Here is a 26,648-nt window from a genome sequence, read left to right as displayed (position 1 = left end):
CATATTATTAGGGCTCAAAGCTCCTCCAGATCCCTCACAGTGCCTGTTTTAGTTGTATGAGCAAGTTTATTTATAGCTATTTTGATCACAGCAGCACTTATTCAACAACTGAATGCCATCAAACGTAAACTTTAGGAGGTGGAAGAGAGCGTTTTAAAAAGGTTATCAGCGCAAATCTAAAAAGTGGTTTTTACCACCAACGAGGTAGATGTGTCTAACAGGGTGGACAGTGAATAGAGGAAGTGTTTAAAAACTCCAGAAGCACTGCTGTGTCTGATCCACTGGTACTAGAGCAACACACACACACACACAACTACCATCAGTGTCACTGCAGCACTGAGAATGATCCACCACCCAGATCATACCTGCTCTGTAAAATATGCAGAGAAACCCATGGATTACAGTCTGTAATTAAGACTGAATTACAAAGTGCTCCTGTACGGTCAGTGGAGCTGAAAAATGAACAATGAGTGGAGATACAAGGTAGGTGTTCCTAATCCATTGATCGTTCAGTGTACATATTTTTTCCTTTTCTTTTTAAATGGCTTAAACCTTGTGTTTTTGTGTCCCCAGGCCAGTGTTTTCAGTTCTCTGTTTGAGAGTACAAGAGCGGGGAGAAGCAGAGCATTGAGGAAGGATGTGGTACCCAAAGCAAACACGAGCTGCTGAACCCTTTGTGTCTCGCCTCTCCCCACTTCCGCCTGACCTCCACCCAGAGGAAAGCCACGCGGCTGTAGGACAGAGTAAACAAGGCCAAGAGTGTCTCAGAGGACAGAAACTTGGTTTCACACTTACACCCATGAATGCATGTAAATCACATGGCTAGTCATCCACAACATTGTTTATTTGTATAAATATATCGGAAGACATACAGACACAAACAGAAAGTAATGAGGTGACAAGAAACGAGCGCAAGAGAGCGGACAGCAAACAAGAAAAAAGACACATAGGCCAGAGCGAGGGAGAAAAGTCAGATGGAGTGGCAAGAGAAAAAAAATAGAAGACAGCATAAGAGAAATAAAGAAAGCAAGAGAGGAGAGAGTCTCAGAAAGAGGGGGGCAAACAGAGGTGGAGAGAGGGGATAGATTTGTGCTGCTCTCTGTCTCCTGACATGTCTTCAGAGCGGCTGTCCTGAAGAATGCTGCCCCTCACTGCTGTCAAAACAAGGCTGGGATGTTTTGCTAGCTGCAGCTGTCTCCTCCATAGGGACTTAATGAATTTCTGGAAGAGACTGCTGCAAAATCCTTCAAATCCCCCCTCCCTACCCCCCTCAACCCCCGCCTTTACTCCTCTTTCAATCACTTCCACTTCTTCCCTCTACTTTTGGCCATGCCTGGGGTCGTTCTCTGGAGCGGCGCAGGGTCGAAGCAAAGGGGAGGGAGGAGGGAGAAATGGTAAATGTTTGCTGTGTCTGGGCTCTACTTCAGGCCAGAGTCAATGATCCCTGAAGTGGGGGACCACCATGACGGCTGAAGAGGGTCTGTCTCTCACACAGCCGGCCCCTCAGCGCCCCTCTCCTCATGGGGCTCGTCTGTGTGGAGTGCTTGCTGGAGAATAAGAGCCTGGTTGTCCAGACACTCTTTCAGTTTGTCTTCTGTCAGTGTGAGGCGCTCTTCCAGAACAGCCACAGTCTTAGGCACAAGCAAAGAAACAGAGAAAGAATCAGCCATTTTAAGTGAAGTAAAGCACGTTCAAAATATGCATAAGTTTATCGTTTAATTGTGAACAGAACTATTCAAAGGAACTAGACCTCTGAAGCAATTAAGGCCACTAAAAGGCTATTATGGTAAATACTTATGAACATTATGAACACATGCATTTATGAACATTACCCACTAACAAATGCTTGAAGTCTGGGATATTTCTTTACAAAAGGTCTTTTGGCCTAATCTTTTAATTTATGTAGAGCAGGGTGTTCTGAGTGTGAATATTCAAGAACTTTTCTCTATTTTTCTAAAGCTAAATGCCCAGGCTACTGTCAACCTACAATTAACTAGGTTGTTGTGCAGTCATGTTTTCTTAGCTTTTATTAATTCATTTTTTTTATTTATACACATATTTGTAAACTTTAAATAAACCAGGCAAGTCATTAAGAACATATTCTTATTTACAATGGCAAGCAGCAAGGGCTATTTGAGGTATGTGATAAAAAGGGTGATGAATGGGAACATTAAATGCGATAAAAATGGAAAAAAGCAAAAAACATAAACAGAAATACAAATTAGCCAGCACACTTTACCTGAGTCAGAACGTCCAGCTGTTGGACAATATGCCCCAGAGTGCTTCTGAAAGCTGGTGGAAGCCCAGAGTGCTCCTCTAACAGGTAAGTGACTCCAGCTCCCAGCCCTTCTTCCTCTTCACACTCCTCGTGCTCCTCTTGTTGTGTGTGAGTATAGGTAAACGCTGAGGCAGCACTGGTGCTTGGACGATCTCTATAGTCTGGGACCCTGCCTTCACGCCCGCTCCCAGCCTAAATTACAACAAGTGTGGAGGAAAAATGGCACCAAGAAGTTAAAAGATGACCACCAATTAGCAGAAAGTTCAAACTGGGTCCAGAAAGAGTAATCTGCTAATGAATTAATTAATTATGTTGTTCCTGAGTTGAAGTTTGGGGTCAAATGCCACGTCTTTCTCACAGTAAATCGTAGTCATGATAAGCTTTTCATAATATGCTGTGCATACTGACAATACCTCGAGCATGTGCTGGAAGCCAGGACTGGGATTCAAAACTCAACACTTTGGGTAATATACTGACCAAATCACATCAATACTTCTGAGAGTAGAAAAAGTTCCATGTTACTTAATGCCAACTTTCAATACCCAGGAAGTAGTCTAATCAGCGTCAGTGAGCTGATAAGCAAGCTTGTTCCCAACTGCAGAATCTAGGCATGATATTAGGGGTTATTAGCGAAATGGCCCTAAAATAATATCACGATATTTAGGGTATTTTGCCGATAATGATGATGATATGACACACTGAAAAATGCTTTTATTAATTTCAAGAACAAACTATTGCAACAAAATAAATGTTATCTTAAAATGAATTATTCATTCATTCATTCATTATCTGTAACCGCTTATCCAATTCAGGGTCATGGTGGGTCCAGAACCTACCTGGAATCATTGGGCACAAGGCGGGAACACACCCTGGAGGGGGCGCCAGTCCTTCACAGGGCAACACAGACACACACACACACATTCACTCACACCTATGGACACTTTTTGAGTCGCCAATCCACCTACCAATGTGTGTTTTTGGACTGTGGGAGGAAACCGGAGCACCCGGAGGAAACCCACTCGGACACAGGGAGAACACACCAAACTCCTCACAGACAGTCACCCGGAGCGGGAATCGAACCCACAACCTCCAGGTCCCTGGAGGTGTGTGACTGCGACACTACCTGCCGCGCCTCTGTTAAGGACTGTCGCTCCTCCAGGGTGTGTATTCTTTTTTTCTAACATAATAACATGGTTTATTGTATATCTGATGTTTTGTAACCAAACCATCTCCACAATTCTCTCCCTTTTTTGTCACTTTCCACCATAATTCACTGTGGCTAAATGACTCATGTATGGAACGTATGCCAGATTATGGGTATCTGCATGATGTTGTTACGTAAACAAATCAGAATATGACTAATATCACAATTTAATTCGTCTTTATTTTTTTAAAAAATGATGACGATATTGTTGCGAACAATACAATATGGCACAGCCCTACATGGTATTAACTATAAGTCTGAATTACTGTGTAAACACACCCACTTTCAGCACTGGTTTATGCCACACCTACTCTCAGTTAGTGAAGACTAAAACCCATCCATATAGTATCAGTTATTTTTGAAAGGCTGGACATTAATGGTGCTTTTCCACTGCATGGTGGCTAGACTAATATACTTTGCATGCACTGAAAAAAAAAACTACTGATCTGTCTGAACTGATGCGTAGAGCTGTATCCGGTCCCAAAGAAAAGAAAGAAAAAAAACATGCAAATATGTGATAAGCAAACAATGCTTAACATCACTGCTATGTTTGATGTGGTTTCCTTATTTGTGAATAATTGTTTGTGTCTGACAGAAAAAATTACTATTGTGAATACAGAATGATGTGTACACCCACCAAAATTTCCATCCCACCTACAGCCCTACCATCAGCCCTTGAGAAGAAAGGGGGTGGGGACAGAACGAGACAAAGAAACAAGCAAAAAACCTGGTAGATTTCTGTGAAAAACGTTAGAGCCTGTATTTTGCAATGTCACCAGCTCAGGGCGAAGCTAATGTAGTGGAAAACAAACACAGTCGCAGGTACCATAGAGTAAGTAGAGTCAAGTTAAGTCAAGCAGTGTAGGTACCATACAGTGGAAAAGCCACATAAGATGACTAAACTCTGCTTTTACTAACTTCTATTTAAACACCTGTATGTGGAGTTTTGCCAAAGTGCTAAATCTGAGGCTGGGAGCACTGCACCAGAGCAAAATGGTCTCTGACCCTCTGCACCAAGCAACACTAAGACACGGTTCATCACGGTGGGGAGGACTCAGAGAGGAGGGGAGTCCACACATTCCTGCTCTAATGCAGGAAGAAAATCGATTGTAGCCCCTTGCTTCCTGTGCTGCATCCCAACTTCAAAGCCAAGTCTGAGAGACAGCAGCATGGCCTGGGAAGAGGAGAGGGGTGAAGGCGGGGGTTTTGGGGGGAGAGGGTGAACAAAGCAGTCAGTGTGTAGTACAACCAGCTCACGGGTCCCTCCTGCACCCACCGGCCACATCTGGGAAACATCTGCTCACGTCGTTTGCAAGTCCCTTGCTTTCCAGACCTAGCTGCTTCTTCGTTGTTGTTTTTTTTTCCTCTCTCTCTCTTTTTCTCTTTCTTTCTTCCTCATCCCCCCATCAACACAGGAAGCCCAAGTGCAATTGGGCGGAAAGGGGAGAGGATAACAGAGCTCGTCTGACTGCCAATCAAATGACCAGTGAGAATGGTCTTCTGTCTGAGTCTCACTTAGAAGTCCAGGCTGAATGGACATGAATCGCTGCTATAAAAACCAGGTCATGAGCACATTCAGACTGTAGCTGTAATAGATTGTGAATGGCGGCAGAGATAGATGACTAATTGATGACAAGCTCAAACCACTAAGCACTGACTTAACTAAATGGATAGAGCTCAGGGTCAGATAACATTTCCCACACATACAGAATGAGTACTTTCTCAGCATCTTAAAGGCTGTAAAATATTTCACGATCAAGCCTTACAGGTTATACAACCTTCTTGGTCATTCTTGGTTTACAGACACTTGATTAGATAAGTGTTAGACACTTACATTGTTTGCATAAACAGATAAATACATCAATATCATGACTCAAAATTGTCCATAGGTGTGACTCTGAGTGAATGTGTATGCGTCGCCCTGTAAAGTTCCTGCCTTGCGCTCAGTGATTCCGGGTAGGCTCTGGACCCACCATGACCATGAACTGGATAAGCAGTTACAGACAATGAATGAATGAATGAATGAATGAATTAATTAATTAATTAATGTCCCCAAACCCAGACTAACCGATTCCACCTTCAGACCTCCATGCAATCATTCATGCAAATCCAGCACATGGACTGGAGTGCTGTTATACAATATAGACCCACGCATTCTACTATCAACTTCCAAAGACACGGTGAATTAGCAGTTTGGACACTCAAATATGGTGGTGTGAATGAGTGCCAGAGCACCATATATAGTCAAATAATGGTGTGACCCTGGCAGTCTGTTCATTGGGTCTGAAGTGGGCACAGGTGGGTCATTACAGCTTAAATATAATCATTCAGCTTCGAGGCCAGACCCATGACCATTATACCGGCCAAGCTATAATTTATGTCAACAAGCTTGCCGGCTGCTAAACAGGTACTTGGTCTCTACTGGGCCAACAGGGAATATTTATGAGCTCCTTCAGCCCCACAGAAAAGCCTCGACAAGCCTTTGAAATATCACACAGTTTGTTGCGCTGCACCCCAGAAACAGAATGTTTTGTCTAATAATTAAAAGAAAAAAAAAAGATCAGACAGATTGTGGAAATCGTGTCCTCTCCTAGTTCCATTAACAAAACAAAAGCCCTGTTATGTGCCTCTTATCCACAATATCCTTTTGACATTATTTTCCAGATCTGGCATTTTTCACAGACTCACATCAAACTAAAGCTAAAAACATGAGCCTTTGTTTATAGTATGAGCACAGACTGGATGTTTCACAAAGGCAACATTAACTCCTCCAGTTTTCAACAGTCAGTACATTTCTTTAAATGCTAATAAAGAACTGACTCATATCTTACTCATTTGACCATGCTCTGCACTCTCAAAAAATATGCTTCTTGGCATGTGCGTGTCATTGTCTTAAAAAAAAAAACCTTTTATGAAAATTTTAGAACCCTTCAGACATTAAAGTAGTCCTTCACACTTGAACATCTTTTCTATAAAAGCTTGTTTTAAAAACTATCTAGCATCAGTTTTCCTCTGAAGCATACTTTCTGTAGTTTAAGGAAAGTGATTGGCGAGAATTCAAATGTACACTTTTATGCTTTTCTAGTAGATCAGCCAAGACATATTTGGTATCAAAAATTAATTTAGTTGGTTGATCAGCTACATCTGGGATAAGTGGAAAAGTATGCAAGGCTGATTGTTTATCAGCCATATCCTTTAAACCTGTAGAAGATGGTTGCTCTCTCATCAGACATTCAAGTCGTCCAGGGTCTTTCTTATCTAATGTCCATCTGCTGAGTTTCAGTCTATCTCGTGTCATTATTATTGCCACCAAAGACTGCTAACCTTCCAGTGCACTCAACCATATTAAACGATTAGCTATATCAAGCTCTTGTGATGAAGACAAGACCATTTCCTTGTCACAGGATGCCTTGTAATGCCATTAAAGAGAGCACTCCCAGCACAAGGAAATCCTTATTGAAATCAAAGGAGGCATTAGATTTTGGCCCACCCTTGACTCCCTCCTCCGCCACCAAGTTCATTTTAGCCATCTTCCGCTCGCTCTCTGTCTCTTTATCAGTCTCTGTGCAGATCAAAGTCCGATTTCCGCTGGGTAGAGTACCTGCTAAAGGGAGGCTAATGGAATTAAAGTTCCTCTCTGGCTCCACTCACCACCCTGATTAGGTTTCATTTTGGTGTACATACAGCTTATGCTTCCTGTACTAATCGCAATGGATCATATCAACTCAGGCAGTGATAAAGTATCTGGCTTTGCCTGTGCTAAAGATCTACATGGTATAGTTTTGTGAGAAGAACAACTCAACGTCATGAAAAGTAACTAAAATTCTTAATGAATCTGTAATGATTGCTCAGCACTTGGATCATTTTAAATGCCCCAGCAACAGACTGACCACTCCAGGCCCTAGATCTCACAATCACTGAATGCATTTCAGATGGCTTGGATCAAGAGGCAGACAATGCAACTTTGAAGACTGAACTATGTAATCGGTGAAAAATATATCTAACTGAAAGCAAGCCTGTGAAAAGAGCAAAAACTGTAATAAGGACAAATAAGTTCTCCCTGAAACTAAATTAAAAACTGAACTGGTTTTATAAATGTTTTAAGGAATTGTATTTTTACTGTATGCATCTTATTTAAATTACATTGTTCTTGTTTCCAAATAAAATTATTTGGAACCACTGAAAGACTGTGGCATGTTATTGTTCAAGTTAAGTATATTTTTTATTGCCATGTTTTTATAGACATTATGATCGATTGTAATTACAGAATTAGTGATATATCCCTAAGTAACAATCTTAATGTGACTGTAGCATTACTAAATCATATCATGCTATGGGAAAAAGACCTTTTTTTTGCCTTCACAAATATTCCATGGAGCTGTCAAGGGTAGCCAGCCAAGTGAGCAGAGATGACCAGTGACACTGGCTAGCGCAGCGGAAATGTGAAACCAACACTTGTCACATTAAATGTAGGCCACTTCCTGTCAGGGGACACGGGCCACAGCTGTCTGCAGCTTTGCCGGACAGGACAGGAGGACAGGTCAGCGAGGCCCACAGCCCAGGCTTTTCTACATTCGCCAATATCACTGCTCAGAAAACAGAATTTCCATTCAGACGCTACACCAGAAGGGGAAACACATAGCCAACTTTCCTTCCAACCACCCTCCTCCCTCCCTCCAAAACATGTTCCCTTTTTCCACCTTTCTCTCTTCACCAGCTCTCTCACCGTCTTTCTATCACCACTACTGGCTCGCCCACTCACTGGCTCCAGGGCAGATAAATATCCGCTTCCACAGATGCCATAAAAACCGCACCATTTTATAACCAGCTTTGTGAGTAAGAGGTTATGTCACGTTTCGATTGGGATTAGAGTGTGCACCTTTAGTGGACCCGGTGATCAAACAGGTACAGCAATAAAACCCGCACAGCAGGGATATGGTGGTTAAAACAAAGCTGGGTAAAGCCTATATTTTATGGCTATTATTAGCTTGTGACCTGCACTACAAGTTGGTCTTCTCTTTTGTAAGATAAAAAAGGAAAGGCTTTATTTTTTTATTATAATAGAATCCGCTAACAGTTATTTTGTTAATCATATTTATTTTATTCTAAGATATTCTGATACACACCAAAATGCTTTAATGTAACTCCCAGTAAACCTTGATTTTGCAAGATTTATATTATGTAGGTTCTGAAATCTTATGGTTTGCATGTGTCACTAATGAAAGAAAGAAGCTGATTTTGGGATTGAATATATTCTCTTAAAAATGAATGAACAATTAGTGTACACCATTTCACATTTGAAAAGGTACACTAATTAAATTTACATTCAAGTACCCTTCAATACATCCCTGTGGCAGATGAGCAGCTGGACAGAGTGCTCTTTCTCCCTCTAGCCTTGGTCAGTATGTGTCCAGCTGCATTACATTTACAGTTTCCTGAAACTATTGAATAACAAGGCCACAGGATGTAAGTATCTTATGCAAACCAGGCAGCAGGACCAACAAACTGTTTGCTCAATAGACACCAGTGACAGATCGTTCAGGAAACCAATGATACGGGCAAGAACAGAAGGGCAGAAAAGGGCAGATAATGGCCAATATTAGGCTGAGGATTATCTCCCAACACCACGCTGGAGAAACGGGGGGGGGGGGGGGTGGATTCCTCTGTGGAAATGGAAGCAGGCTGGAAGGAGGCAAACGTTGCATTCTGACCCAATTCCCGGTTGAAGCACAGTCTGTCACTGAGATCCCACTGAGCGGATGAGTCATCAGCAGTGAAGGATTGTGTGTGTGTGTGTGTGTGTGCGCGCGCACAGAAACACTTAGAGACAGTAAATTGCTCCAAACACTCAGTAAGCTGTTGGGCTGCTTATGATCATCTCAATCCCAAAAAACCACAATCCATTTCTGCACACAACCAAGGTGTCTCTAATGTTTCACAAGCTGGAGCTTAATGACTCCCAGTGCCTCAGTGCGGGTGGGGCCTGACATTACATTGACATGTTCTTATTTCATCCTTCAACCTGTCTCAGCATAGAAAACTGAGTGGAGGCAAAACAAGCACCTGGGGACAGTGTCCATTTGCAGTGCGCTGCAATGTTGAACTGCACACAAATCCTTCCAGTAATTTTCTCTAAGAGCCCGTGACTCACAGCGCTCGGCTAAGTCGTGATGTGGAAAACGACGACAGAAGCGCCTGCAATGCTTGTTGTGTCTGCTGCCGGAGCTGCTGTTATTGTTTGCGTCCTGTTGCCAGCCCATTTCTCCAGAAGGCGGGCAGAGTTAAACAAACCCCGGCCATGCCACTGGTATCTGCGCATCGCTGGCTAGCTTCCAGAGCAACTTTAGCCATCTTATATAAGACATCAGTGAAGATGAGTCATCACGAGAAACGTGGAGAGCATGGCTCTCGACTGTGCACTATCAAAACGCTGACCATTGTTGCAGCAAGCATGATATGCGCAGGGCTCTTTTGACTTTCATACGTCCTTGAGTGAAAGAACCGCCCTGCAGAAAAGTTAAAGAAAAATGAAATACTTCTGAAGCCTAAGCATGTGGAGCACAAAGAAAATACAGGACCATCAGCTTTAAGAGCATGTTAAATTCCTCAATGGGTCAGTGCTGAGTAGCATGCACACTCCCTCAGGGACAAGCTGCTAAGCAGCAAGCGATTCCTTGATGAAATGGTGCATCACTTCTGGAGCAGTAGAAAAGCAGGGACTGCTAAAGGACAGAGCAATAAAAGAAAAAGAAAAAATGCTGCATGTAAGATTTGCTGTCTGTAGGAGGGAATGAGAGGAAACAGATAAGAGATAAGATGTCTGAATTCAATTTTTGTTTGCCTGATGATGATCCTGATAAGAGTCATTTAAAATAGGGTATCCAAAGACATAACATTTGTTCAGATAATACAACCTCAGCACGCCATATGTTAGAAAAACCTGGGGAGGTTTTGCCTACACATCAGTGGTGCAATTAGAGCAGTGAAATATTAAACTCGCACTATATTCCCTTTACATTCGCCTGCATGACAGTGCACGAGGGAAGAGGAAATCCGGCACAACATCTGTTGTCTAAAATGGCTGCCCAATCCTTGAGATAAAATGGTGTTTTGCTCACAGTAACACCTTGCTGTGTCCTAAACTCCAGTAATACATATGCACAACCTTAATAAAGGCCTGAATGCAGCTTGAGCAGGAAAGTCTGGAGGTGTATTTCTGACAAACAGAGCAAAGTTAGTCTCATAGCTACAGTGCTAAATCCTAGAAGCGATATTTGGACACCAAATGTCTGATGAACTGCATCGTAAAGTGCATTACTGCACAATAGATTTCATGTCAAGCCATTCCTCCAAATGGCTTTTAGAAAGAAGAACAGAAAATTGAAGGCGCTTAATATGGTCGATACCGATCCATTAAAAACATCTCAGATCAAATATCAGTCTCTCAGATCATGTCAGGACATCCCTAAACAGAGATGTGAGAAAAGGTCTGTGTGTGTGTGTGTGTGTGTGAGAGAGAGAGAGAGAATGTGTATTTTATGGGCCAGAGAAGCAGACGGTGTGTGTCTGGACCAGGTGAGTTGTCTGGGTCTATACTGGCAGATACAAATTAGCGCTTAGTGCGGCAGCCATGGCGCTTCAGAGCAGGAAGCCATTACGGTGGCATTACGCTGTGGACGGAGGGCAGGAAATTAAATCCTCCTGTCCTCCAGAAACTGATGTCACAGTTCTGCCTGTGGGTAATTGATCATTACTGCTTTCCACTGGCTGAGACCTGGACTGAGCACTGGTCTGAGCAGTGTCAGGGAGGGACAGAGCAGCAGGATGAGTCCAGGTGTGAGGAGTGAATATGAGACACTCTGGAAAAATTTGGGCATATTTTGTTTACTTTCTTAGATGAAAATAAGTTAAGCCATCTGGGAATAAACTTATGTCTGATGTTTTTTTTCCTCTAAAACCGAAAACTGTGTCATACATTTACCAAAGGTTACTGTGAACTTCATTGAGCACTTTATTAGGAACACTATATTAACACAAGATAGGGTTAAATGTGTTCCTAAAACTTCAATTGTTCAAGGCATGGAATTAGCAACATTTTGGAAATGATTTGGCATTCTGCCCAATTCCAATGTATGATACTGCATGTTGTGCATTCTGAAATAGTAGTCTTTCTACTAATCATAGTTGTTCCAATTTTTTTTAGTTAGCAGATTAGCTCAAAAAATTCTGCGCACTATTCACTGGCCTTTGTACGTTTGTTTATGCGCTGCACGGCCATGTGACTGCTGACTGGGTGACTGCCTAAATGAGTAGGTGTACGAGTGTTCTTAATAAAGTGCTTGGTTAATGCATAACTCCAGGTGCTAACACCACCACAAATTGTACATGACTGAACTAGCAAATGAATGAACAAATGGATGAATGAACGAATAAGCGATTGAGTCATTTCAGTGGACGATTGCAAATGATGTTTACATAAAAAGAGAATGACAAACCCAATGCTGTTGTAAAACTGTAGGCTGCAATAAAAGGCAAATGTTGGTTTAAAGCTCAACCTAGTCATCTTACAGCCAATGATTAACATCAGGGTCAACAAGCCAGCGTGACTCAGGCAACTCCGTTATCAAGCTGAGATATAATCCAGCCAACTGACACCTCATTCAGCTGTGTTTGAACAATCCCTCATCCTGTGTGCTCTTCACGCCAGATGAAACCATATCCGCTTCCCTTTTGCTTTTACAGGCAGAATTGTGGTTGAGAGATAAAGAAATATGTGCACGAGGTGGGGCAAGAACATTACACACATCTGCTCAGCAGAGTTTAGCATGTTTCAGTGAAGGTGAAATTAAACATGTACTGTATGAGGTCGAGGTGGGAATAATGATATATTATTGTTACTGTGACACATTTTGTAGTGATAGTAAACAACAAGACACTCTATGTCTATATTGTAGACATCTTCTCTACCTAAAAAGCAAGAGTCAACTTTGTGTTTCACAAAGAGAACATAATTAATCCTGTTTAACTAAATATATTGATGTGCATATTGCAAAAAAAAAGAAAAATATAAACCAAAATTATTGAAGAAAATGTTTTAAATGTGTTTTCACTAGTGGTGAGATATTGGAATCTGGGTTATGTACCATGTAGTAATACTCTCAAGTATGGTGTTATTATTTCACCATAACACTCCGCCATACAATTATACGAAAAGCAAACTGTTATTATTTTTCCTTTGATAAGGAATAACACGTGAGACAGACTAGACTTATTTGAGAAATCCACATAGCAAAATATAATTACTGTACCTGAGCCTGTTCATGTATCTGTTCATGCAGTGATACAATAAGGTCTGACAAAATAGGCCAGAACGCACATGCTGTTTATGCTTCAGTTTAAGATTGTAACCAGTGCCTTGTTTCAACAGCTGGAGTCAAAGGCCAAAGGAACTAAACTAGAACTAAACTACAGCAGGTTTGTCCCACAGAACCTTGTTGGGTGAGCCCTCCATGGTACTTGAGTAAATCCTAGGGCAAGACTCCTAATGCGCCTTTGTCTGTAACCTCATTAAAAGTGCAAGTCTCTGTTTAATGTTTAATATTATAGTATTGTGGATCTCTTATTATGTTCATCAGCATCTAAAAAAGCCTTTCTGTTTAATATCAGTAATGATATTCTAGTATGATATAGACCCAAACTAAGAAATACTATGTAGCTGGAAACTGATGCAAAACATGTCACATGTTTCCACTGTCTCTTAATGTGCTTCATGTATTGATTTAAGAAAATGTCCCTTGATTGTTCTTGTGAATATAAATACATTCATAATATTTCTATAAAATTTGAATGTCTTAATGAAAACTAGTTTTTAAAATTATGTTAGAGACATCCTCCATACAATAGGTTCTATTTCTGTTTTGTGCAGATTGTGCATCTCCTTTTGGTTTCTATGTTTTCCACCAGTTTCACAGTGTCCTTTCAGTTTCCTGATTTTTTTTACCCACACATTTCAATGCTCTCCTGAATCTGTCTTTGTTTTTTTGAACTCAGTAACTTTCTGTTCCTCTTCTTTCTTCCGCAGCTCTTCCACTTATTGTGAACTGCAGTAAGCACTCGGGTTTCCACTCTCCACCCTCCTGCTTTTCCTCTGCCTCCTCCAGCCACTTATGTTTTTAGTTTCTATCTCTCCTCTCTCTTTCTGCAGCTGCAGTCGAGACAGGGCCAGAGAACATTGTGCAACTGCTCTGTAAGCCAGAGAATCATTGTAAGAAATTGTCTGGTTCACAGCCCACTGACAGCATACCTAAGTGGTCCAAGTGCATGACATCTGCATGGAAAATAAGTCAAATAATTAGGGGCTTTAAATCATTCTTCATATGAGAGCATGGTGTGATAACACTGAGCTTTACACTACTTAAAACAAGTGCTGGAAAAATCACTCTATGAGCCTCCAGAATAAATTAATATCATATTTGTAGATCAGGCACTTATTCCAAACAACCTCCATTGCTTTACCTGTGATTTTTCTGACCAACACTGTAACTGCAGTTTAAATTAGGACTTTCTATGAATTATGAATTAAGATCCAGGCCTGTTGTTATTGTTTTGTATTGTAAATTTGAGGGCACAGCTAATGTGTGCTGCAGGTTGCATTTGGTCAGCGAGCTTGTCATATTATTGGGTTAAATTGTTCAGATGCCATAGGCTAAAATAAAAACTCCACTTATGTTCTGAAAACCACACTGCTTCAAACTGAGACCAAAATATAAAATGATTAACTTTAAGCCTGACATGAACTAGTGTTGCACGTTTTCAGGGAACTGACCTATTTTAAATCCGGTTTCAAATGCTTTCATGTCTACACACTTGTTTACTTCATTCTGGCTCACATTCCACACAAAATACTGAGCTGGAACGAGAGCACTTTTTATGCTTCCTAGAATTTAGGCATTTCATTCATGAACAACCTGGACTGCACCTCCTGTTTAAAGAGCAACTCCACCAGCTTTCCAAAAGTCTTACTCTGGCATTAAAACTGAATAAAACAAAAGTCGTTCAGAGTTTTAGTGTTAACAGTTCCCCGCTACAGAAATTTTAGAATAAGAAATGCTAATGACAAGAACCACATATTTAAAGGAAATAATGGCTTTAAATCTACCTTGCAGAAAAAAAAACAATTATATTAAATATTTATGAATATATTTCTATTACAAACACTCTAGTTTCTCTACAATAAACCATTTCCATCAAACGACTCTGAATGACTTTCTTGCAATCTCAAAACTGAATTATACCATACTTTCTTTAATTGGTGGAATTCCCCTTTGATGTAACTGTTCCCACCTCAGACATTCGATCAACTGATCCATCATGTAACGCATGCTGTGTATGCAAATACATGCCCTGAATAGGGTGTTAATGTGTGCAACAATATGAAAATGATACTGAACTTTTGACTCGTCAGCTAGGTTGTTTTACATAAGTTCCTGTAAATACCCCTGTGGTGTGTGACCAATTCCCTGTGTGCACTGAATGATGAAAGCACAGTGTACAGCAGGTTCCAGATGCTTTTCTCTCTCTGTGTGTGTGTGGAGGACATGTTTATTGTATGTTCTGGTGTTAAGTGTGTCTGTGTGGGCTCTTGCTGTTAAGCCTACAGCACTGCAGTAGGATGCAGAGGCAAAGTGAAAGTTCAGGCTTTTGACAGACAGCTGTAGCCATGGGTGGCATGAATCCCAGCTGAGCCTGTGCCCTTCAGAGAGCCCAGCCAGAGAGTGTCAGGCACAGCGAGTGTGTCTCTGTATCAGTGGGGGGTCTTTCAGTCCTGCCATTAGCCCTGCAGCCACACAGCGGACCCTTGCTTCTATAGCCAGGCAACTCACACAATACGTACTGTCTGCTGGAAATTGAGAGTTGAGTTTACTCAAACGCTTTGACACTGGCTGATCCAGTCGTTTGTGCTTTATTGTACATACTATAGTCTTTTTTATTTTTCCTTTAATTTCTAAAGCTTTCAAAAGTTTGCATTTCTGCAATATAAGCCTGCGAACAGCCCTCACAGTAAGATACCCCGTGCTGCACCTTTATCCCAGACTTCCACAGATTCCGCCTGACTGACGTGAGGTATTTCTAAAGTGGCATTGTCATGAACAATAACCGCTTCAGTTTCCCAGTCTACCACAAGCCGATTAGGTCAAAATGCAATTAAAAAAAGCCTGTACTGGCCCCTTTCTCTAGACAGCATTTCCCACCATCTAAGCCAAAGGCAAGACCTGTTTGATCACATCTAAAACTCTACAGCAGCTCCATAAACCATCGGAAGCCTTTGCATTCCATTAACATAAAATTAAAAGCTCATGTACCCCTACTGTAGTTTACATCCAAATCATTTGAAAAAACCTAAAACAGCAGCATCAACTTTGAAGCTCCTACAGACATTGTGTAGTCAGGTCAACCACAGCTTCATTTATGCTGACATGCAGTGTTTCCAGAAACTGGTCAAGAGGTGCGAGTAATCTTTTAAGGATTTAAGGGGCCATATTACAATTTTTCCACAAGATAACCATTCTCACCACGTCTAAACAGCCCTGTATAGAACAAACAGTTGAGTGCATGTTGCTTTAAATGAGCATGAGCTTCTGCAATTTTTTGCGTTTTCTCTTTCCTTTGTGTTCTCATTTTCACCATTTTATAATCAGAACTCATTTCTCCACAAATAATTGGGAAGTTTTATTTCTCCAGTTCGTGGGTCGGCAGGATCTGAATGTACACATGCTCTAAAAAAAATTTAAAATATTATGCTTGTGTATGTGCTTTTTCACCCATGATGAACAGCAATATAAAAAAAAAATACTGAGAGCATGCTGAATGAATAAGCAGATGTACTAGAAGTGATCCACGTATAACTGTGAATAGAATGATTCAAACACGGATGAATGAGTAAGGCGAAGCGTAAGAGAATTCCATTTTCCCAATGCCAGAAAAGCGTCTCGAGCATTTGCTGAACCTGAAACCAAAGGCCAGATGACAGTGTGATTTTCCCACAGCTGGGCTGGGCTGGGCATCCTGTGTCAGACAGGAGTGAAACCCGAGCAGCCCCCCCCCAGGATATCGTATATGCAAAGCTCTTCAGAAGGTGAGAAACATCACTTAATTTTAGCCTTATCCAAAAAGGTGCTAGGATCTCCTTCCCATGACAGTCATGTAAATATTCAGGAGTGCCAGCTATCCATGAGAGAGATGCAGTACCAGGTGGTAGTTGTGGAGGTGGGGGATGGGGGAGACAGGAAGAGAGAACGGTAAGACATGTGTAGAATGTGCTGGAACTTAAGCTCCAAGCCTGATGCATTCCTTTACCACTGCTCAGGGGAGGTCAGCGTAGGTCAGTGCAAAGAGTGGGCGAAGAGATCAAGGATTCAAGCCTGCAGACAGAGAGGCGGATGTTTTCCTATGCACTTTAGAAAAAAAGGATGTTGGGATGAAAAAAAAAAGTAAAAGCACTTGTGAGAGGAGGAAGGAAAACAAAAAGATAAGAGGGTCGTTCTTCATCGTCCCCGAAATTCCAGCACCTGTGTGGGTCGGGTTAATGTCAAGCAGATCTTCTCTCCCTTTTAAAGTCAAGTGAGGATGATCATTGATCATTTACTACACTGAATAGTATCAACAACACAGGGGTCTTTTATTCTCACATTTAAAAAGGGGGCCGACAAACACAGTAGATTAGTCCTGGGCAATAAGACAGCAAATCAATATCACGATTAAGCATTTTACCTCAATTATGACTAATGAATGATTACTCTATTTTTTGCCCTTTGTCTAGGCTTGAACTGTAAATATGCTCAAGTGTAAATGTTCAAGTATTATTTTCTAATGCTGCCACTAAATGTTCACATCTGGTGATGTGATGAGGCTTTAGGTGTTGAAACAGACAGGTCACTGTCATCGTCAGTGTTGTCTTCACTGAAGTCATGTCCAAACGACAGACACAGTATTTGTCTTTGGTGCAAGCAGCTCGAGTCGCTCTGTTGGACTCTGTGTTTAGGTTCTCCTTTATGTTGCTTCCATGTGGCAGATTTGATGGGGCAAAATCATGTGACTACAGGAGTAATAGCATGGTTTTAAGGGGACAGTATATAAACACACTACCGAGCTCTATGATAGATTATCATCTAATCCACAGAGAGCAGACCCCAGAATTAGAATTTTTCACCTGGCGAAGCAAAATATTGTCTCTGTTCAAAGAAAAACATGTATCTCCAAAATAGTAACTTCAAGTAAGAAGGAAAAAACCTTAATTTTCAGTGGAAAACAATGTAAAAATATTCTAAGAAATTTCGGTGCATTCTTCATGACATTTTCACACAACGGGAAGGACAGCTGCTGTGTTCAACTGATGTAATACATTTCACATCAAGAAAATGGATATATGCATTTTTTTAGGATAGCGACGATATGAAAATAACTTGCCTCACAGGTCCACAGTGCCACAAAACTATCACAAAAGCCTATTTTCCTGAAAGTTAGAATTGGCTACTTAAGAAATCAGACACAAAGGGCACAAATTCTTACAAAGCAATTACAGTAACTCCGCATTCACCAAAACTTTATAAAATCCTTTCCTGTGCTGATGAGAGGAGTACTGTAAACCAGTGGGAGCCAAAGAGTAAAACTTTAATCATCATCACCTAAGGATTGAAACAATGGGCCTTCTTCAGACAGACATAACAAGGCAAGAACAATGCATACAATGGAGGACTTCCCCTGTCCAGGGTGGGCTGCCTCATAAAAGGTCCAATTCAAATTCAAAGCACCATTCTTCTCTCCTCCAAACATCTGATTCACAGGTGGCTCCAAAGGCGGAGGACTTCCAGAACAATTTGCTGCCCGTGAGGTGATGACCTGTCCTAACCCTTACTCAAGCCAAATTGCATTTTCCTTCCTACACAACACCTGTTCACCCACAAAGACATACTGTACTTGGACTGTTTGGTATAAAGCACCTGCTGAGGTCTGCAGGCCCAGTAAAGGTTGAACTATGTGTGTTTTGTTTACTGTAGGTCTTTGAAAAGGGAAATAATGTGGTGGTGAATGCTCTGTCTAGCCAGGCCTCAAGCAGTAATTATCAATATCCACTCCTAGTGGCATCCACACTGACAGCGGTATGGTAAGAGTCCAAGCTCCATCATGTATTTTGCACATAAGTGGCATATGAACTTCACCCTGTACTTAAACTGCCACATAACCCCTACATCAACACTCAGAAGCAGAAGAAACCATACACTCCTGCTTCCTTAAGATGTCATTATGTCTGTTACTGCATGTTTATTTAAAAGTGTTGATGATCGAGTGCAAGACACAACTTCATCAACAAGTCGAAAAAGGATGTCATTGTCACAGCAGTCAAAATAAAAACAAAGCACCACACAGAACATTGCAAGGCATTCAGAACACATGACTCCCATCCCCAGTGCCATCCCAATGAATGGCAGGGACACACATCCTGTAATTTGATTCTGCTTAATCGGATTGATCCGTGCAAAATCAGCGGACATCACTGGAGTGCTTGTTTAATGTGTTTCCTGACTCATATCCCTCACATGAGCCAGCCTGTAAACAGAAGAGAGAGAGAGAGAGAATGGTTCAAGTGAAGAGAGGTCATTGACTGTCCTTTGACGTACAGGCCCTATTTGTACATACGAAAACAGGGGCAATAAGTGCAATGTGATGGAAAATGGATTTAAAATCTAATGAACAAACTTGAAATCCTGCATGTGGTCATTACCAATGCTGGGGTCACCATCTCAATCTTGAGGATTTTTGTAATGTTTACAAACAGTTACGAATACGAGTTTAACATTTAATCAGTTTCATTTTGTGTATTCATTTTTTCATTTTATTCCATATTTATGTAAATAATAATTATATTTAAATATTTTGTTAATAATAATTTATTATGTTCTGTCAGATGTGGGGAGCAATGTGCTATTCATACCAACCTCAAGCAATCTATTTACTCCAACTGTTTTTGCTGCCTTAAAACATGAAAGTCAGTCAGCAGCTCCATAACCTTAAACCTCTACAAAGGGTGGATGACAGAAAAAGCACCACAAATGAAAGAGTTGGCTGAATGAAGGGGGGGGGGGTGAGAACAAGAGGCAGCGGGAAGCAAGAACGTGTGGGAGAGTAACTGAAGACTCCAGTACAGTAGTTTATTGAGAGTTTGTTAAACAGATGGTGGTAGTTGCTACAATTCCGGGCACTTCCCAGAATCACACAGAAGAAAACCTCTACCACGGTAAAAGGAACCAAGCAGGAAATTCATACATTAACACTCATTCAATGCTTGGCACTGTCACAGCTCCGTTAATGAGAGCACTTCTGCCTCCTAGCTGAGAGAGGGCATGGAGACCAGAGTTACTGACCCAAGTTCAGTTCTCAGGCTCCAGAGCTTTCTCTCACTTCAGTGCTAATGATGGACAGGCTTCCGGCCTCACAGGACAGAGGCCCCTCACAGGCTGCAAATCTCTCACCTGCTGGAGGTCAGTCAACACATACTGTACACACTTCACTAATACTTACACATTCTCACTGTAGTCACATGATACTTGAGCTGTGGCCTGGTCACTGTATATATAACGTGTCTTTGACTAGCAAAGACTGATCAAACTCGCAAAGTTAAATCATTTTTCCAAAAATTATGACTTCAAATGTATAAGTTTGATCTCTTTAGAGATCGTGTTCTATTATTATCACTGGGAAACCAACAATACATGTCATATGAGCTATCTTGCTGCAATAAAAACTGTGTTCCAATAATCACAACCTGGATTTTTTTTGTTTTTTTTGTCACACAGATTGCAAGAACACATATTCACTAGCATGCACATTCCAAACATTAAGATTATTACTGTGATATTAGCAGCTTAACGCTAATCTCTTCCTGTACAACACAACGGCACTAAATCAAACCTTACCACCATCTAAGTTACCTTTAGTGACCTTTTTTTAACCGCTTTGATTAAATTTCGTTTAAAAAAGGACAATACCACTACTTCAAGCAATTCACAGACCTCAGAAGCTTGAGAAACCTGAGAAAAAAAAAACCTGCAAATTCACAAACAGGAAGAAACTAGAGGGTCACTGTACAGGATTTAAGTCAAGCTAAACTCCATTGCTACACAAATACCAGATAATCTGCTGCTGAACTCGAGATAATGCCAAATTGAATGCGGAGTAGCTGTGGGAACCTGCAGTGTGCTGTGAGCTAGCCACTAATTACTCCACAGTCAGACAATAGGAATGCAAACACCTATCCCCACTCAAGGTCTGCATTCCCAGAAAACTATTAATGGCTTAGGATTCACAAAACAACTTGAAAGGCAACATCCACAACTACGATGGCATTTACAGGATCTTAAAAGTATTCAATTGAGAAGGACATTAACGCAACATAAAAAAATCCTTAAATATGCAGAAAATGTTTTTGACGCACGATTGCTATGCAATTCAAAGACCACCTTGACAAGGCTAGAGCAAACTGACCATAGTATTGTGAAAGGCCAGTGGTCTATATTTTTCACATTGACTATAAAGGCAGATGATATACATTTCAAAAACATACCATTACAGACAGGCTATTAATAATAATATAAGCCAAATCAATATGTTAACATTTGTCATTTAAACAACAAGGTAAAAAAAGGTGGTCTTTACCAAACCATATAAAATGTAGGCCAAAACGAGCTTAGAAATTTTCTGACCAGAAGCACAAACATGACTGCATACTATCTCACAACTGCCATCTTGACATTAAACTGCCAGAAGCAGTGCACATTTGGAGAGTGTCTGAGATGGACGTGGAAAGCATGGGGGTGCTAGCTCACACGAGGCAGGTCTGTGAGGAATGTTGAGCCTGATGGTTAAACGCTCTTTATCCAAGCTCTGTTTCCCCTCTGCATACTCCCCTTACACACGGCCTTCAACTTAAAGTCTTAACCTCATCTTCAGCTAATACATTTCCCAGAGTGGGGAAGAATGCCAGCATTTAGTGCGGGGTTAAGCCTGAGAGGCCTGGACAGGGCAGGGAGGCGCCGATCGGCCATCACAGACCTAGGCCAGGAAGTGGGTGGGAGGCTGTAGGCATGAAGGGACACAAGAGTTTGGAGGTGGTACTGCATTGTTTCTGGGTAAAAACAACATTTAAAGGAAAGAAGAGAATGAGAAGCAAGCATAAAAAAAAGAAACAGTCATTTATCACCACAAACATTGGTTTTTGTGTGAATGGCCTATTTCCAACTAGAAACTGGTTAAAAACCAGTTAGGTTTCACCATATACTTCAGGGAATCCAAATATCCAAAATCTTCTTTATAATTATGGAAATAATGTCCAGTTTATGGAGATGAAAACAGACTATTAACAGATCTGTAAAATTAGTTGTAAATTATTAGATCACAAATGACAAAGGTATTCCGTTTTGATGTACAGTACTGTGCAGAAGTCTTAGGCACACCTAAGTTAATTCAATAGATTTAACCTAATGCCTTTTCAAGTAGCGTGATGCTTGTATAAAATCATATAAAATCACAGTAAATCCAAAACAATAATAATATAAAACAAATAAGAAATAAAATATCATTTTTTTCTACAAAGTAGTAGGTGAGAGTGAGTTTGAAAAACAATGTTTTGTTCAGACTCTCCTTGGTTGAATGGATTTGTTAAATCAACAGCACACATTATTCAAAATCATTATTTATTAACTACTAAAACTAGGTATTAGATAAAACCTTAATATGGACTGCCACAAGGAGAGATTTAGAAAAAGTTAAACCAACACAATCACACACAGAATATCACACAGGAATAATCTTATTTGGTGTTATTCTAATGTTGGGGGTATCTGTTGTTTGTTTGATTTTTTTTAGCAAATAAACACTTACTGCTCAGATAAATAGCTTTTTAAATCTCATAATCTCTGGTGCCTAAAGCTTTTGCACAGTACTGTACATGCAAACACTGAGCTTTAAAATTGAAAGGAGAGCTGGCTTATGAATGAAAATTAATGACTTCCTAACAGGTGGGCTTTACCTCTACACCGCAACTGGAGTTAGGTTTCAAACTCATGACCCCACAGCCCCTGCCTTACAGGAAGCAGATTTGTTTTACAACTCTTTTCCCTGTAAATCCTCTATACTTTCCACACCAGAGGACAAAAAAAAAACATTTCATCATCCCTAGCATTCCGCTTCCTCCCTTTTAAGCTGTGAACGCCCCCCTATTCCCTTCCAACTGTGTTCTAGAAACTCATCACGCCTGCAGTTCTCTTTAAGCCTCTCCACTATTTTGGCATAAACAAAGCCTAAAAAGACAAGGCCAAATGAACAAGGGCATGTTTAAAACAGTCTTATTGTCATGCAAAACATCATTGTTCGATGTTGAGGAGTGAAAAACACATTCACGTTTTCTGCATTTGGAACTATGTTTTGATGGCTCTTCCCACACAGTTCACTGGGTCCAGCTTCCAACCTGCATTCATGGTAATGCTAAAAATAGCACCCACAGGTGAGAGAGGATTAAAGAGGAGGGGGGAAAAAGGAAAAGCAGGCACTAAATCATAAACTGGCACAGAGTGGGCTTTCGTTTGGGCGGTGAGGTCATGAAGGACTGACCCCATGCTTTTTCACAGAGATGCTGGAGCTCTGAAGAGGCCGCTGTACCAGTGTCAAAGAACCTGTACACAGGCAAAGCCACTTTCATGTAGACAAACAGAGATGAGCCTGCAAAAGCATGAGACACTCAGAGTTTGAAAGAAATATATATAAAAAGGCATTGTGTGATTGACTCAACTGCTATTAATTACTCAAAGTATTGCAACCTCATAAGCACTACAGGAAAACACAAAACAAGAAAAACAGCCTTATTGCTGTTATATCTGTAAACACACTTGTTTTCTCAGGACGTACAAACACTGGGGAGATTTCTTAATAAAGGCAGTGAGGCTCAAAACTTGGCAGCAACCTTGTCGCATTTTTTAGGATATCCTAATTAACATAAACATTAACATAATATAACATCCACTTTTCACCTTTATTTAATTCCACCTTTATTTATTTGTCATCCATCTCTGATTTTTGAATGTTTTTTTTTCCCATTTAACAGTGTTGGAATTTTTATTTCTGTTTTGTCTGTTCTGTTGAGTCCTACTTGCAGAACTGCACCATTTGTAGAATTATAGCCATGGTACTTTCAGTTTTTAATCAAAAGAAAATGTGGTCAAAAATTCCAACTGAACATAGTGATTAAAAATGATTGTGACTTCTGTGATGGACTGGCAACATGTCCAGTTTCCAGAAGCACCACAATCAGGATGAAGAAGCTACAGAACATGAATCAATGAAGACTGATCTGATCTTTTCAAGTTGTACGTTTAACTAACTGACCTTTAACTGAGCAACGTTATGCAGAAAATTTCTAACCTGTTTAATGCTCAAGTAGTACTTCAGGTTTTACATCACACTGCAAGCCTTATAGAGCACAGCCGAACAACAAAAGCAGAAAGGAAAGTCACTGAAAGCATGCAGATGCCATCTGTAGCATCAATTTTCGAAAATGATGAAAACAAATTGGCTTCTTATTTTCCAGGATTTTATTCAAAATCCCTTCCTCTCAAAAACTGTCAGCAGTTAATCTCTGTTGTCTTCACTGCAGAATGTAACTGCTAAACTACTTGAAGCAGAATAAAACGTTCAAAGAACTTCAATTTATTATCTTTAAAAAAATGTAACTCACTGCCTTGGTTAATCACTCTCTGTAATCATTCAGTGTTAGATTTCATGGCACACACATTTTACTGCAATTATTTAAAGCTTACTTCATATGTTTGCATATACTTTAAGTTTTAACTTAGTAGTAACTTCGGTACATCTCTCATCTGGCGATGATGCACCAAGCTGTTTCTGACCAACTGACACACACTAACCACAGCAGACAGGCTCAGAGTAAAGATATAATAGATGTTTTATTCTTACAATCTAAGCATCATATTTAAAGGAGTCAAAGGTTGATGCAAGGCAGTCCTGGAGCACTGGAGCCAGGTCTAATCATTCACCTCATCATTTGAGGCACATTTTTTAAACTACACTACATCTGCATTTTTTTATTCCAGGAATAGAACAGAGGACAAAGAGAGGATGGATGCGAAAGAGCAGGCGAGCAAGAGGAGAGCTCATTATTTGCCTTTGAGGCGTCCCTGTTACCTGTAATAGGGCCATGATGCTATTGTTAGAATCGGCGTCGACGGACTGTCAGCGTATTTTTATCCCTGGCCTCTCTGAGCCAATGTATACACTTGAGAGTCGAAAGAACAAAGGGGGGATGGCAAACAGACCAAAGCTCAATATGGATAAGACAGTCACACTGCTAGATTTATCATGGCAACACTGACAGGCTCTGACAAGTCCAGGTTTGGAGAAAGCCTTGGTTTTAGCACAAGAAAGCATCTGGAATCTGGATCAGCAGGAGGTATTAAGCAGAGCAGCCTGAACAGTACTTTACAGGCTTTAACAATTTGCATATATATGTATATACACACATTTATACCTTTAGCTGCAGTGTAAGGCATGAAGTCTACCAAGTGATGCTTAGAACACTGTCAAAATAATGTTCATTGTCTTCTCTACATCAAATATGTTTTGAGCAAAATTTTATCAACAATTGTTTTACACAAACAGATGCAGCAGATTGAGATGAGCTGAAAAAATGGTGGGCTGAGGAAAGCATCGACTTTTTCGGTAAAAATAGCACTTCAGTGCACTGCTGTCTAAAGCAGACTAGCCCAGCGGAGACACTAGAGGCTAACATGCTATTGCTGTGTGGGTAGGAAGTCTAAATGTACTGCGTGTTCAGCTTTGCTGAAGGGAACAGAATTACAATGTAGAAGACAAGCGTTCACAGTCGCTATCATTAACAATCACACCTCAAACTAGTATTTAAATAGTCAATTACATCTCAAAGGCAGAAAGTCACAAGGTTCAGGAAAATCAGACAATGTGCCCTTCAGGATGATCAGAGAGTGTGTGTGTGTGTTGTGAATAAGAAATGAGCTAGCTGGCTCTCCGGTATCTCTAACATTTGAACTCTTGTTGTGTCTGTCACAATGATTACATAACCTCATAACTGCAATTATCTGAGCTGACTGCAATTATTTAGGCTGAGTGCACTTATTTTCCACAGTGGTTGTCTTCCACAATCATATTTTTACACCCTAAGAAAAAGAATGTTTCATTTTCCTCAGTTTGGATGAGGCAAAGAAAAGAAAGCAACGAAGCACATTTATTAAAAGCTGCTGTTGGTTAGTTGTTGGTTTCAGATGTTGGGGGTTTGGAGGTTAAAATTTGCTCTCTATGCAGATTATTAGATTTTTTAAAACATAAAAACAGAGAGTATCTTCTTGCAAGTTCAGAAAGCACTATTTTGAGAGCAAAAAGCAGTACAAATTCATCATTCATTTCCTCAGTTATGCTTATGCATATACAACATTCTGAAAATGGGGCTCATATGGCCACTGAGCATGTGGAATATGTGTGTATTTGTTTTTGAAAATAATGATTGACTTACATACATAGGTAAAATATACCCAAATGTGAAATAAGATGAACATCCCCTTTAACCCATTTTTTTGTGTTTGTAATCAATATATTTAGAGTGCAGTAAATATTAGCAAAATATTTTTATAACATTTTTAGAGAGTAGTAATGAGTTAGTGAGTTCTTTTGTTATCACTTGGAAACCACCGACCTTTGACAACTTGGAAGCAATAATTATTCTATTGCAGTAATACAATTTAATTCACAAGGTCAGTCAAGTAATCATGAGGATTTTATGTCAATTTATGGTGTGCTAAAACGTCATCATCATGACAGGCACAGTTCCATTTAGTACAAGTCACAGAAATGGATATAGCCTGGTTGGTAGTACACACCCATCAGAAATCCCAGGAACAATGCATGGATTAGTGGACACCCTGGAGGCCACAGGAGGCTCTTTCCGCTTCAGCCTTTCTTCACTCTGTCCGCACTTGCAGGAAACAGCATGAAAAAATGGTGTGGGTCATCAGCCCGCTAGTCCAGATACCACCCACTGTCATAACAAAAGCACTCAACACCAGCGAG

At 40.5% G+C, this 26,648-nt stretch overlaps 1 protein-coding gene across 4 annotated transcripts in view; it reads right to left on the bottom strand.

Moving 5' to 3' along the window:
• Positions 1-807: 807 nt before the first annotated feature.
• poc1b (POC1 centriolar protein B) overlaps positions 808-26,648 on the bottom strand; it is a 37,708-nt gene continuing 11,867 nt past the window's right edge. For 3 of the 4 annotated variants that reach the window (XM_066649026.1, XM_066649024.1, XM_066649025.1), the window contains 2 exons: positions 2,240-2,470; positions 808-1,631 (listed from right to left, as the gene is read on the bottom strand). In XM_066649026.1, the coding sequence (XP_066505123.1) occupies positions 1,488-1,631; positions 2,240-2,470 (375 nt within the window). In that variant the 3' untranslated portion in view covers positions 808-1,487. Of the gene's footprint in view, positions 1,632-2,239; positions 2,471-18,986; positions 19,089-26,648 lie in introns of those variants that run through there. The other variant, XM_066649027.1, reaches the window with a different exon arrangement.

The sequence above is a fragment of the Hoplias malabaricus genome, chromosome 17, assembly GCF_029633855.1.
Source record: "Hoplias malabaricus isolate fHopMal1 chromosome 17, fHopMal1.hap1, whole genome shotgun sequence".
Classification (NCBI taxonomy): Eukaryota; Metazoa; Chordata; class Actinopteri; order Characiformes; family Erythrinidae; genus Hoplias; species Hoplias malabaricus.
Note: the sequence above shows the minus strand (reverse complement) of the source record. Positions and strands in the feature narration are given on the sequence as shown.